The sequence below is a fragment of the Salvelinus fontinalis genome, chromosome 6 (assembly GCF_029448725.1).
Source record: "Salvelinus fontinalis isolate EN_2023a chromosome 6, ASM2944872v1, whole genome shotgun sequence".
In the NCBI taxonomy this organism is placed as follows: Eukaryota; Metazoa; Chordata; class Actinopteri; order Salmoniformes; family Salmonidae; genus Salvelinus; species Salvelinus fontinalis.
In genome coordinates, this window is record NC_074670.1 from 2,141,817 (window position 1) to 2,155,221 (window position 13,405).

A 13,405-nucleotide genomic window follows, 5' to 3' on the forward strand; every position below is an offset into this window, starting at 1 on the left:
GCTGTTGGGGGGTACTGGAGGACTGGAGTTGGGCTGTTGGGGGTACTGGAGGACTGGAGTTGGGCTATTGGGGGGTACTAGAGGACTGGAGTTGGGCTGTTGGGGGTACTGGAGGACTGGAATTGGGCTGTTGGGGGTACTGGAGGACTGGAGTTGGGCTGTTGGGGGTACTAGAGGACTGGAGTTGGGCTGTTGGGGGTACTGGAGGACTGGAGTTGGGCTTTTGGGGGTACTGGAGGACTGTAGTTGGGCTGTTGGGGGGTACTAGAGGACTGGAGTTGGGCTGTTGGGGGTACTAGAGGACTGGAGTTGGGCTGTTGGGGGTACTAGAGGACTGGAGTTGGGCTGTTGGGGGGTACTGGAGGACTGGAGTTGGGCTGTTGGGGATACTGGAGGACTGGAGTTGGACTGTTGGGGGTACTGGAGGACTGGAGTTGGGGGTACTGGAGGACTGGAGTTGGGCTGTTGGGGGGTACTGGAGGACTGGAGTTGGGCTGTTGGGGGTACTGGAGGACTGGAGTTGGGCTGTTGGGGGTACTGGAGGACTGGAGTTGGGCTGTTGGGGGTACTGGGGGACTGGAGTTGGGCTGTTGGGGGTACTGGAGGACTGGAGTTGGGCTGTTGGGGGTACTGGAGGACTGGAGTTGGGCTGTTGGGGGTACTGGAGGACTGGAGTTGGGCTGTTGGGGGTACTGGAGGACTGGAGTTGGGCTGTTGGGGGTACTGGAGGACTGGAGTTGGGCTATTGGGGGTACTGGAGGACTGGAGTTGGGCTGTTGGGAGGACTGGAGTTGGGCTGTTGGGGGTACTGGGGGACTGGAGTTGGGCTTTTGGGGGTACTGGAGGACTGGAGTTGGGCTGTTGGGGGTACTGGAGGACTGGAGTTGGGCTGTTGGGGGTACTGGAGGACTGTAGTTGGGCTGTTGGGGGGTACTAGAGGACTGGAGTTGGGCTGTTGGGGGGTACTGGAGGACTGGAGTTGGGCTGTTGGGGGGTACTGGAGGACTGGAGTTGGGGGTACTGGAGGACTGGAGTTGGGGGTACTAGTGTGCTGGAGTTGGGCTGTTGGGGGTACTGGAGGACTGGAGTTGGGCTGTTGGGGGTACTGGAGGACTGGAGTTGGGCTGTTGGGGGTACTAGAGGACTGGAGTTGGGCTTTTGGGGGTACTGGAGGACTGGAGTTGGGCTGTTGGGGGTACTGGGGGACTGGAGTTGGGCTGTTGGGGGTACTGGAGGACTGGAGTTGGGCTGTTGGGGGTACTGGAGGACTGGAGTTGGGCTGTTGGGGGTACTGGAGGACTGGAGTTGGGCTATTGGGGGTACTGGAGGACTGGAGTTGGGCTGTTGGGAGGACTGGAGTTGGGCTGTTGGGGGTACTGGGGGACTGGAGTTGGGCTGTTGGGGGTACTGGAGGACTGGAGTTGGGCTGTTGGGGGTACTGGAGGACTGTAGTTGGGCTGTTGGGGGGTACTAGAGGACTGGAGTTGGGCTGTTGGGGGGTACTGGAGGACTGGAGTTGGGCTGTTGGGGGGTACTGGAGGACTGGAGTTGGACTGTTGGGGGTACTGGAGGACTGGAGTTGGGGGTACTGGAGGACTGGAGTTGGGGGTACTGGAGGACTGGAGTTGGGCTGTTGGGGGGTACTGGAGGACTGGAGTTGGGCTGTTGGGGGTACTGGAGGACTGGAGTTGGGCTATTGGGGGGTACTAGAGGACTGGAGTTGGGCTGTTGGGGGTACTGGAGGACTGGAATTGGGCTGTTGGGGGTACTGGAGGACTGGAGTTGGGCTGTTGGGGGTACTGGAGGACTGGAGTTGGGCTGTTGGGGGTACTGGAGGACTGGAGTTGGGCTGTTGGGGGTACTAGAGGACTGGAGTTGGGCTGTTGGGGGTACTGGAGGACTGGAGTTGGGCTGTTGGGGGTACTGGGGGACTGGAGTTGGGGGTACTGGAGGACTGGAGTTGGGGGTACTGGAGGACTGGAGTTGGAGGACTGGAGTTGGGCTGTTGGGGGTACTGGAGGACTGGAGTTGGGAAACACAGATTTGAAGCCTGAAGTTTATGCTGCTTTAATTCTGAGAGATGCGTGCTGGGAGGATAACTCTCCAGTAGGAGGGATGGCCACAGACGCCATGCATGAAGCAGCCCACCATTTGATCTATCTCCACAGTCTAGTGTGAAGTAGTCTGTTTGATAGCTCCCCCTGCTGTCTTCAATGCCACTGTCGTGACTTTTCATGTTCATTATCATGGGGCATTCAGAGTCCATACGTAACAGGATATGGTTTTATTCTCGCAGGACGAGTAGGACAACAGTTCGTGTCTTCGTAGACGTTGTAGCTGGGTGGTGGTTAACTCATTGTAGTTGTATTCGATGATACCCAATTTACCTACCTCACCCCCCATACTGCTTTTATTTATTTACTTTTCTGCTCTTTTTGCACACCAGTATCTCTACTTGCACATGATCATCTGATGATTTATCACTCCAGTGTTAATCTGCTAAATTGTAATTATTTGATTTATTGCCTACCTCCTCATGCCTTTTGCACACATTGTATATAGATTCTCTTTTTTTCTACCATGTTATTGATTTGTTTATTGTTTACTCCATGTGTAACTCTGTGTTGTTGTCTGTTCACACTGCTATGCTTTATCTTGGCTAGGTCGCAGTTGCAAATGAGAACTTGTTCTCAACTAGCCTACCTGGTTAAATAAAGGTGAAATAAAATAAATAAAAAATATATTTTAGGTCAGCTCATTGAGGAAAAATCTACTTAGGGCGTCTTAGCCAGAGGTTTAACATGTATACATTCTGACGACACAAAAAATGACATCAAATATCCCCTTCAGTTCCCTTAGCCTCTAGAGATGACGGATCGCCTGGAATGAGACTGAACCAGCTTTTCTGTGGGCGAGGCGAGGGAGGATGATAGTTATCTGTGGGCATCTTGTACAGTATTTTCTATTTAACTAGGCAAGTCAGTTAAGAACAAATTCTTATTTTCAATGACGGCCTACCGGGGAACAGTGGGTTAAATGCCTTGTTCATGGGCAAAACGACAGATTTTTACCTTGTCAGCTCGGGGATTCGATCTTGCAACCTTCCGGTTACTAGCCCATCACCACAAGGCTTCCTGCTGCCTTGTACAGTATTGTTGCTGTCTTGTCTCCATTGGTCTTTCAGACCTGTATCAGTAACTATCTCCTCTATCATATGGGCTCATAGTAGTTAAATACAACTGATGTTATTGCCATTCTGTCGCTGTGTCTCCATGGTGAACATTATGCTACGGACGTTACAATTTGACAGTATTATTCAAGCCACAATCAAAAGGCTAAAGGCACACATTGGTCATTTCATTCCTTTATTTTGTGTTGCTCTTAATATTGGTTAATAACTTGATTGGTGGAATTATATTAAAAAAACTGACAAATTCAAACCGTCTGGGTGCTAAAACAGTTTATGGTATCTTGACTAGTACTGTAGTGTGTGTGTGTGTGGGTGTGTAGTGTGTGTGTGTGTGGTGTGTGTGGTGTGTGTAGTGTGTGTAGTGTGGTGTGTAGTGTGTAGTGTGTAGTGTGTGTGTGTGTGTGTAGTGTGTGTGTGTGTGTGTGTGTGTGGTGTGGTGTGTTTGTCCGTCCAGACACTCTTCATATTAGCATCATTAGTGGTTCAGCTGCTTCAGGACTTGAGATGTTAAAGATCTCGGACCTTCTTCTGAGGAATAGAAGACTTCCACATCATCCCTGAAACAAAGTCAACGTCTGCGTCCCCATAAGGCTCTGTTTAAAAAGGTAGTGCACTATATAGACAATAGGGTGCCATTTGGGACAGAACCAAACACTTTCCTTCAGAAGTCATTGGTGCTGCCTGCACCTCATCTGAGACTGTACGACTTTAAAAAGTTAATACAACATTTAAAAAACATTTTGATGAATCTCAACTTCCTGCCAAATAAAAGTAAACTTGTCCATCCTCTTAAATACATAGAAACACATGAAATGAATATTAGGAGATCTGATGTACAGCATCCAGTGTTAGAAACTACTCAAACAGCTCCTCATAAGAGCCTCACTGGACTGCTTTAGACCAGGGCCCATTCTGGACCAGGGCCCATCTGGACCAGGGCACTACTTTAGACCAGGGCCCATCTGGACCAGGGCACTACTTTAGACCAGGGCACTACTTTAGACCAGGGCCCATCTCTACCAGGGCACTACTTTAGACCAGGGCCCATCTGGACCAGGGCACTACTTTAGACCAGGGCCCATCTGGACCAGGGCACTACTTTAGACCAGGGCACTACTTTAGACCAGGGCCCATCTCTACCAGGGCACTACTTTAGACCAGGGCCCATCTGGACCAGGGCACTACTTTAGACCAGGGCCCATCTGGACCAGGGCCCATCTGGACCAGGGCACTACTTTAGACCAGGGCCCATCTGGACCAGGGCACTACTTTAGACCAGGGCCCATCTGGACCAGGGCACTACTTTAGACCAGGGCCCATCTGGACCAGGGCACTACTTTAGACCAGGGCCCATCTGAACCAGGGCACTACTTTAGACCAGGGCCCATCTGAACCAGGGCACTACTTTAGACCAGGGCCCATCTGGACCAGGGCCCATCTCTACCAGGGCCCATCTGGACCAGGGCACTACTTTAGACCAGGGCCCATCTGGACCAGGGCACTACTTTAGACCAGGGCACTACTTTAGACCAGGGCCCATCTGGACCAGGGCACTACTTTAGACCAGGGCACTACTTTAGACCAGGGCACTACTTTATACCAGGGCACTACTTTAGACCAGGGCACTACTTTAGACCAGGGCCCATCTGGACCAGGGCCCATCTGGACCAGGGCACTACTTTAGACCAGGGCCCATCTGGACCAGGGCACTACTTTAGACCAGGGCCCATCTGGACCAGGGCACTACTTTAGACCAGGGCCCATCTCTACCAGGGCCCCCCGATCTGGACCAGGGCACTACTTTAGACCAGGGCACTACTTTGGACCAGGGCCCATCTGAACCAGGGCCGATCTGGACCAGGGCCCATCTATACCAGGGCACTACTTTAGACCAGGGCCCATCTGGACCAGGGCCCATCTCTACCAGGGCCCATCTGGACCAGGGCACTACTTTAGACCAGGGCCCATCTGGACCAGGGCACTACTTTAGACCAGGGCCCATCTGAACCAGGGCACTACTTTAGACCAGGGCACTACTTTAGACCAGGGCCCATCTGGACCAGGGCACTACTTTAGACCAGGGCCCATCTGAACCAGGGCACTACTTTAGACCAGGGCACTACTTTAGACCAGGGCCCATCTGGACCAGGGCACTACTTTAGACCAGGGCCCATCTCTACCAGGGCCCATCTGAACCAGGGCACTACTTTAGACCAGGGCACTACTTTAGACCAGGGCCCATCTGAACCAGGGCACTACTTTAGACCAGGGCACTACTTTAGACCAGGGCCCATCTGGACCAGGGCACTACTTTAGACCAGGGCCCATCTGGACCAGGGCCCATCTGAACCAGGGCACTACTTTAGACCAGGGCCCATCTGAACCAGGGCACTACTTTAGACCAGGGTCCATCTAGACCAGGGCACTACTTTAGACCAGGGCCCATCTAGACCAGGGCCCATCTGGACTAGGGCCCATCTCTACCAGGGCACTACTTTAGACCAGGGTCCATCTAGACCAGGGCACTACTTTAGACCAGGGCCCATCTGGACGATAAAGGGAATAGGGTGCCATTTGGGACGTGTCTTTAGAAAGGATTGTGTGAGGAGAGCCCCTGGAGCAAACAGGTTTAAAGATGCCTTGCTCAAGGGCACAGCGGCATATTTTTCATCTCGGTTACTGGCCCAACACTCTAACCTCGAGGCTACCTGCCATCCTGAGGGATATTGTTTTCTGCACTCATACGCCAATAAACAGACACCATTAATATCTTACTAACCCGTAAGGCTATGAACATGTTTGACATGATATCTACATCTAGTGACGTAAGATGTAAAGAAATGGGCCAGCCACTTCTAATTCCAGGAGCTATAGCTTGCTCTCTTTTTTTCTCTCCTTCCTTCCTTCCTTCCTTCCTTCCTTCCTTCCTTCCTTCCTTCCTTCCTTCCTTCCTTCCTTCCTTCCTTCCTTCCTTCCGTCCGTCCGTCCTTCCGTCCGTCCGTCCGTCCGTCCAATTCTCAGATATTTCTCCTGAAGTATACATTCTCACTTGTACCCAGCTTCCCACACATTGAATTAAAAGTCTTGTATTGGTGAGTTTATGGGCTGGACTAGAGGCAGATCGTATGCCAGTCCTTTCCTTTCAGATCCATGAAGGGAAGTGAACAAGTGCACACTTGGAAAAAAAGAACAGAGAATTGGCAAGCAGGACAGGAGAGAGGCCTTGTAGGAGCCTGGCAGTAGAAGTATTGGATGTTGTTGGAGTACAGGGTTGCAAGGCAGACCAGCCAGCAGGCACAGTCCCTCAGCCCCTCAGAGCCCCTCTGAGCCCCTCTACACCCCGCTGAGCTCTCTCTTTGTTGTGGACACACAGAGACGTCTTTGTCTGACCCAGTGGGCCCATTCAGGTCTCTGGCTGCCTCCACACACAGAGGGACACTTCACTTTCTTTTCACGTTGTTGTTGGAGGGTTGGAGCTGAGGCTGGGCCTGGGGATGAGGATCGTACGGTCCAGGCTTGGTGCCGTTGCTGCTGCTGCCTCCTGGTTTGTGGCTCTGGCTCAGTACAATCACAGTCAGAATACTGATGATGTGAATGTGGAAGTACATTGACCTACGGGGGGAAAGAAGATGTGATGAAATGCTACAGAAACAAAAACAACAAAGACGGACAGAATAAGAGAAAAGGTAGAGATGACACACTTGTCCTCCATAAAGACAACTGACGGTAGAGATGACACACTTGTCCTCCATAAAGACAACTGAGGAACATTGTGTCCAGGCTTATTAATATAATAGAACACTAAGCTAATAAATTGTACACATATGACCTAGCCTGGGTACCAGTCTGTTTGTGCTAACATTACACTCCTTGTCATGCCAAGAAGTTGACATGATAGCACATCCAGATCAGGAACCAGGCTACATACGACCATCACCGTTAAAGAGACACATTTGACCAGTAGGAAAATAACCTAAATGAATGTTCACCTGTAGTACTGCATGGTAGGTTCTACTGCCAGCAGTAGGAAGGGCATGACGGTGTAGCAGATACACAGCTGAGTAGCGGCCCAGGTCACCACGTCATAGACAAGCTTCACAGGATAAGAGGACAGGAAATACTGACGGACGTTCTTACGGACCTGCGGTGTGGGAGACAGGAGAGAGAAACACGGTGACGTACGGCCCTGGGTGAGGCTGAGGTGATGAGACACGTGAGGTGAGTACTGTGTGTGTGTAAGTGAGAGAGTGAGTGAGGAAGACAGCGAGAGAAAGAGAGCGAGAGAAAGACAGCGATAGAAAGACAAGAACAGAGACTCACAGCGCTGTCTGCCAGTGTGATGGGTACAGCAGTAATAATGGTACTCACAGCTCTATCTGCCAGTGTGATGGGTATAGCAGTAGTAATGGTACTCACAGCTCTCGCTGCCAGTGTGATGGGTACATCAGTAATAATGGTACTCACAGCTCTGTCTGTGTGATGGGTATAGCAGTAATAATGGTACTCACAGCGCTGCCAGTGTGATGGGTATAGCAGTAATAATGGTACTCACAGCTCTATTTGCCAGTGTGATGGGTACAGCAGTAATAATGGTACTCAGCACTGTCTGCCAGTGTGATGGGTATAGCAGTAATAATGGTACTCACAGCTCTCTCTGCCAGTGTGATGGGTACAGCAGTAATAATGGTACTCACAGCTCTCTCTGCCAGTGTGATGGGTACAGCAGTAATAATGGTACTCACAGCTCTCGCTGCCAGTGTGATGGGTACAGCAGTAATAATGGTACTCACAGCTCTATCTGCCAGTGTGATGGGTACAGCAGTAATAATGGTACTCACAGCTCTCTCTGCCAGTGTGATGGGTACAGCAGTAATAATGGTACTCACAGCTCTATCTGCTAGTGTGATGGGTACAGCAGAAATAATGGTACTCACAGCACTGTCTGTCAGTGTGATGGGTATAGCAGTAATAATGGTACTCACAGCTCTATCTGCCAGTGTGATGGGTATAGCACTAGTAATGGTACTCACAGCTCTCGCTGCCAGTGTGATGGGTACATCAGTAATGAAGGTACTCACAGCACTGTCTGTCAGTGTGATGGGTATAGCAGTAATAATGGTACTCACAGCTCTCGCTGCCAGTGTGATGGGTACAGCAGTAATAATGGTACTCACAGCTCTCGCTGCCAGTGTGATGGGTATAGCAGTAATAAAGGTGAAGTAGTATCCGGGGTAAACTCCATGCCATAGAGCTGACAGGATGAAGGTCAGGGCTGTGGGGTAACGGGGAGCACGGTCGTAACACACACTGAAGAGAGAGGAGACAGGATGAAGGTCAGAGCTGTGGGGTAATGAGGAGCACGGTCGTAACACACTGAAGAGAGAGGAGACAGGATGAAGTTCAGGGCTGTGGTGTAACGGGGAGCGTAACACACACTGAAGAGAGAGGAGACAGGGTGAAGGTCAGGGCTGTGGGGTAATGGGGAGCGTAACACACTGAAGAGAGAGGAGACAGGATGAAGGTCAGGGCTGTGGGGTAACGGGGAGCGTAACACACACTGAAGAGAGGAGACAGGATGAAGGTCAGAGCTGTGGGGTAACGGGGAGCGTAACACACACTGAAGAGAGAGGAGACAGGATGAAGGTCAGGGCTGTGGGGTAACGGGGAGCGTAACACACACTGAAGAGAGAGGAGACAGGATGAAGGTCAGAGCTGTGGGGTAACGGGTAACGGTAACACACTGAAGAGAGAGGAGACAGGGTGAAGGTCAGGGCTGTGGGGTAAACGGGGAGCGTAACACACTGAAGAGAGAGGAGACAGGGTAAAGGTCAGGGCTGTGGGGTAACGGGGAGCGTAACACACACTGAAGAGAAAGGAGACAGGGTGAAGGTCAGGGCTGTGGGGTAACGGTAACACACTGAAGAGAGAGGAGACAGGATGAAGGTCAGGGCTGTGGGGTAACGGGGAGCGTAACACACTGAAGAGAGAGGAGACGGGGTGAAGGTCAGGGCTGTTGGGTAATGGGGAGCGTAACACACTGAAGAGAGAGGAGACAGGGTGAAGGTCAGGGCTGTGGGGTAACGGGGAGCGTAACACACTGAAGAGAGAGGAGACGGGGTGAAGGTCAGGGCTGTGGGGTAATGGGGAGCGTAACACACTGAAGAGAGAGGAGACAGGGTGAAGGTCAGGGCTGTGGGGTAATGGGGAGCGTAACACACTGAAGAGAGAGGAGACAGGGTGAAGGTCAGGGCTGTGGGGTAACGGGGAGCGTAACACACTGAAGAGAGAGGAGACAGGGTGAAGGTCGGGGCAGTGGGGTAACGGAGAGAGTAACACACTGAAGAGAGAGGAGACGGGGTGAAGGTCAGGGCTGTGGGGTAACGGTAACACACTGAAGAGAGAGGAGACAGGGTGAAGGTCAGGGCAGTGGGGTAACGGGGAGCGTAACACACACTGAAGAGAGAGGAGACAGGATGAAGGTCAGGGCTGTGGGGTAACGGGGAGCGTAACACACTGAAGAGAGAGGAGACAGGATGAAGGTCAGGGCTGTGGGGTAACGGGGAGCGTAACACACACTGAAGAGAGAGGAGACAGGATGAAGGTCAGGGCTGTGGGGTAACGGGGAGCGTAACACACACTGAAGAGAGAGGAGACAGGGTGAAGGTCAGGGCTGTGGGGTAACGGGGAGCGTAACACACTGAAGAGAGAGGAGACAGGATGAAGGTCAGGGCTGTGGGGTAACGGGAACACACTGAAGAGAGAGGAGACAGGATGAAGGTCAGGGCTGTGGGGTAACGGGGAGCGTAACACACACTGAAGAGAGAGGAGACAGGAAGAAGGTCAGGGCTGTGGGGTAACGGGGAGCGTAACACACTGAAGAGAGAGGAGACAGGATGAAGGTCAGGGCTGTGGGGTAACGGTAACACACACTGAAGAGAGAGGAGACAGAATGAAGGTCAGGGCTGTGGGGTAACGGTAACACACACCGAAGAGAGAGGAGACAGGGTGAAGGTCAGGGCTGTGGGGTAACGGGTAACGGTAACACACTGAAGAGAGAGGAGACAGGATGAAGGTCAGGGCTGTGGGGTAACGGTAACACACTGAAGAGAGAGGAGACAGGATGAAGGTCAGGGCTGTGGGGTAACGGTAACACACTGAAGAGAGAGGAGACAGGGTGAAGGTCAGGGCTGTGGGGTAACGGGGAGCGTAACACACACTGAAGAGAGAGGAGACAGGATGAAGGTCGGGGCTGTGGGGTAACGGGGAGCGTAACACACACTGAAGAGAGAGAGAGACAGGCTGAAGGTCAGGGCTGTGGGGTAACGGGGAGCGTAACACACTGAAGAGAGAGGAGACAGGGTGAAAGTCAGGGCTGTGGGGTAACGGGGAGCGTAACACACACTGAAGAGAGAGGAGACAAGATGAAGGTCAGGGCTGTGGGGTAACGGGGAGCGTAACACACTGAAGAGAGAGGAGACAGGATGAAGGTCAGGGCTGTGGGGTAACGGGGAGCGTAACACACTGAAGAGAGAGGAGACAGGGTGAAGGTCAGGGCTGTGGGGTAACGGGGAGCGTAACACACTGAAGAGAGAGGAGACAGGATGAAGGTCAGGGCTGTGGGGTAATGGGGAGCGTAACACACTGAAGAGAGAGGAGACAGGATGAAGGTCAGGGCTGTGGGGTAAACGGTAACACACTGAAGAGAGAGGAGACAGGATGAAGGTCAGGGCTGTGGGGTAAACGGGTAACGGTAACACACTGAAGAGAGAGGAGACAGGGTGAAGGTCAGGGCTGTGGGGTAAACGGGTAACGGTAACACACTGAAGAGAGAGGAGACAGGATGAAGGTCAGGGCTGTGGGGTAACGGGGAGCGTAACACAATGAAGAGAGAGGAGACAGGGTGAAGGTCAGGGCTGTGGGGTAACGGGGAGCGTAACACACTGAAGAGAGAGGAGACAGGGTGAAGGTCCGGGCTGTGGGGTAACGGTAACACACTGAAGAGAGAGGAGACAGGATGAAGGTCAGGGCTGTGGGGTAACGGGGAGCGTAACACACTGAAGAGAGAGGAGACAGGGTGAAGGTCAGGGCTGTGGGGTAACGGGGAGCGTAACACACTGAAGAGAGAGGAGACAGGATGAAGGTCAGGGCTGTGGGGTAACGGGGAGCGTAACACACTGAAGAGAGAGGAGACAGGATGAAGGTCAGGGCTGTGGGGTAACGGGGAGCGTAACACACTGAAGAGAGAGGAGACAGGATGAAGGTCAGGGCTGTGGGGTAACGGGGAGCGTAACACACACTGAAGAGAGAGGAGACAGGCTGAAGGTCAGGGCTGTGGGGTAACGGGGAGCGTAACACACACTGAAGAGAGAGGAGACAGGATGAAGGTCAGGGCTGTGGGGTAACTGGGAGCGTAACACACACTGAAGAGAGAGGAGACAGGATGAAGGTCAGGGCTGTGGGGTAACGGGGAGCGTAACACACACTGAAGAGAGAGGAGACAGGCTGAAGGTCAGGGCTGTGGGGTAACGGGGAGCGTAACACACACTGAAGAGAGAGGAGACAGGATGAAGGTCAGGGCTGTGGGGTAACTGGGAGCGTAACACACACTGAAGAGAGAGGAGACAGGCTGAAGGTCAGGGCTGTGGGGTAACGGGTAACGGTAACACACTGAAGAGAGAGGAGTTATATCCAGACCTGGGTCAGATATATTGTTATGCAGTTAACAGAATAAAAGTAACACTCCTGAATGTACAGAAAATTGGTTTTGTACTAATGTTATGCATATGTGGACATTATCTTGGTAGAATTAATACTTACGTTTTGAGCCACACACCAGTCTGAATATTCCAGTGATCTATGAACTTCTTGAAACTAGTTGCTGTCTGCAAAAAGAGAGTTCAATATTAAACTTCAGTCATTTTCAATAATTCTGCAAAGCTAAAAGTTAAAAAAAAAGTGTTTTTTTGTGGTTTCCAAATGTACCTCAATCCCCCAGATGCTGATGTTGGAGATGAGGTCCCAGGATACCTGTCCAGCTTCATCCACACCTTTAAAACCATAACCTGCTGCGTTGTTGATGGCATCAGCTGTTGGGACAAACAAACACATGAATGGAAGAATGAATGAATGAATGACCTTTCCCCAATATGAATGAATGAATGAACTTTCCCCAATATGAATGAATGAATGGACTTTCCCCGGTAGTAATGAATGAATGAACTTTCCCCAATAGTAATGAATGAATGAACTTTCCCCAGTAGTAATGAATGAATGAACTTTCCCCAATAGTAATGAATGAATGGACTTTCCCCAGTAGTAATGAATGAATGAACTTTCCCCAATAGTAATGAATGAATGAACTTTCCCCAATATGAATGAATGAATGGACTTTCCCCAGTAGTAATGAATGAATGAACTTTCCCCAATAGTAATGAATGAATGAACTTTCCCCAATAGTAATGAATGAATGAACTTTCCCCAATATGAATGAATGAATGGACTTTCCCCAGTAGTAATGAATGAATGAACTTTCCCCAATAGTAATGAATGAATGAACTTTCCCCAATAGTAATGAATGAATGAACTTTCCCCAGTAGTAATGAATGAATGAACTTTCCCCAATAGTAATGAATGAATGGACTTTCCCCAATAGTAATGAATGAATGAACTTTCCCCAATAGTAATGAATGAATGAACTTTCCCCAATAGTAATGAATGAATGAACTTTCCCCAATAGTAATGAATGAATGAACTTTCCCCAATAGTAATGAATGAATGAACTTTCCCCAGTAGTAATGAATGAATGGACTTTCCCCAGTAGTAATGAATGAATGGACTTTCCCCAATAGTAATGAATGAATGAACTTTCCCCAATAGTAATGAATGAATGAACTTTCCCCAAAAGTAATGAATGAATGAACTTTCCCCAATAGTAATGAATGAATGAACTTTCCCCAGTAGTAATGAATGAATGAACTTTCCCCAATATGAATGAATGAATGAACTTTCCCCAGTAGTAATGAATGAATGAACTTTCCAATAGCCAACACTACACTGGGTAGGTAAAGCCTCACCTAAAGTCCATGCGAAGTAGAACTTGGGTCTAGCAGCTTGTATAGACAAGAAGGCATACGTCAGTCTGGTTAGGAAAGGTGCCTCGTTGACGAAATGGCTGTCAACGTTATATGTGACGGGGAAGGCTTTGGTGAGGGTCAG

General features: G+C 50.7%; 1 protein-coding gene across 1 annotated transcript in view; it reads right to left on the reverse strand.

The window, feature by feature from the left end:
• Nucleotides 1–3,348: 3,348 nt before the first annotated feature.
• The window catches only part of mboat1 (membrane bound O-acyltransferase domain containing 1), a 20,274-nt gene continuing 10,217 nt past the window's right edge, over nucleotides 3,349–13,405 (reverse strand). The window contains exons 8-13 of the mRNA XM_055924593.1: nucleotides 13,264–13,405; nucleotides 12,173–12,276; nucleotides 12,008–12,072; nucleotides 8,365–8,497; nucleotides 7,180–7,331; nucleotides 3,349–6,802 (exon numbers count right to left, since the gene is read on the reverse strand). The exon at nucleotides 13,264–13,405 is cut by the window's right edge and continues 51 nt beyond it. Coding sequence (XP_055780568.1) covers nucleotides 6,631–6,802; nucleotides 7,180–7,331; nucleotides 8,365–8,497; nucleotides 12,008–12,072; nucleotides 12,173–12,276; nucleotides 13,264–13,405 — 768 coding nt within the window. The 3' untranslated portion in view covers nucleotides 3,349–6,630. The remainder of the gene's footprint in view (nucleotides 6,803–7,179; nucleotides 7,332–8,364; nucleotides 8,498–12,007; nucleotides 12,073–12,172; nucleotides 12,277–13,263) is intronic.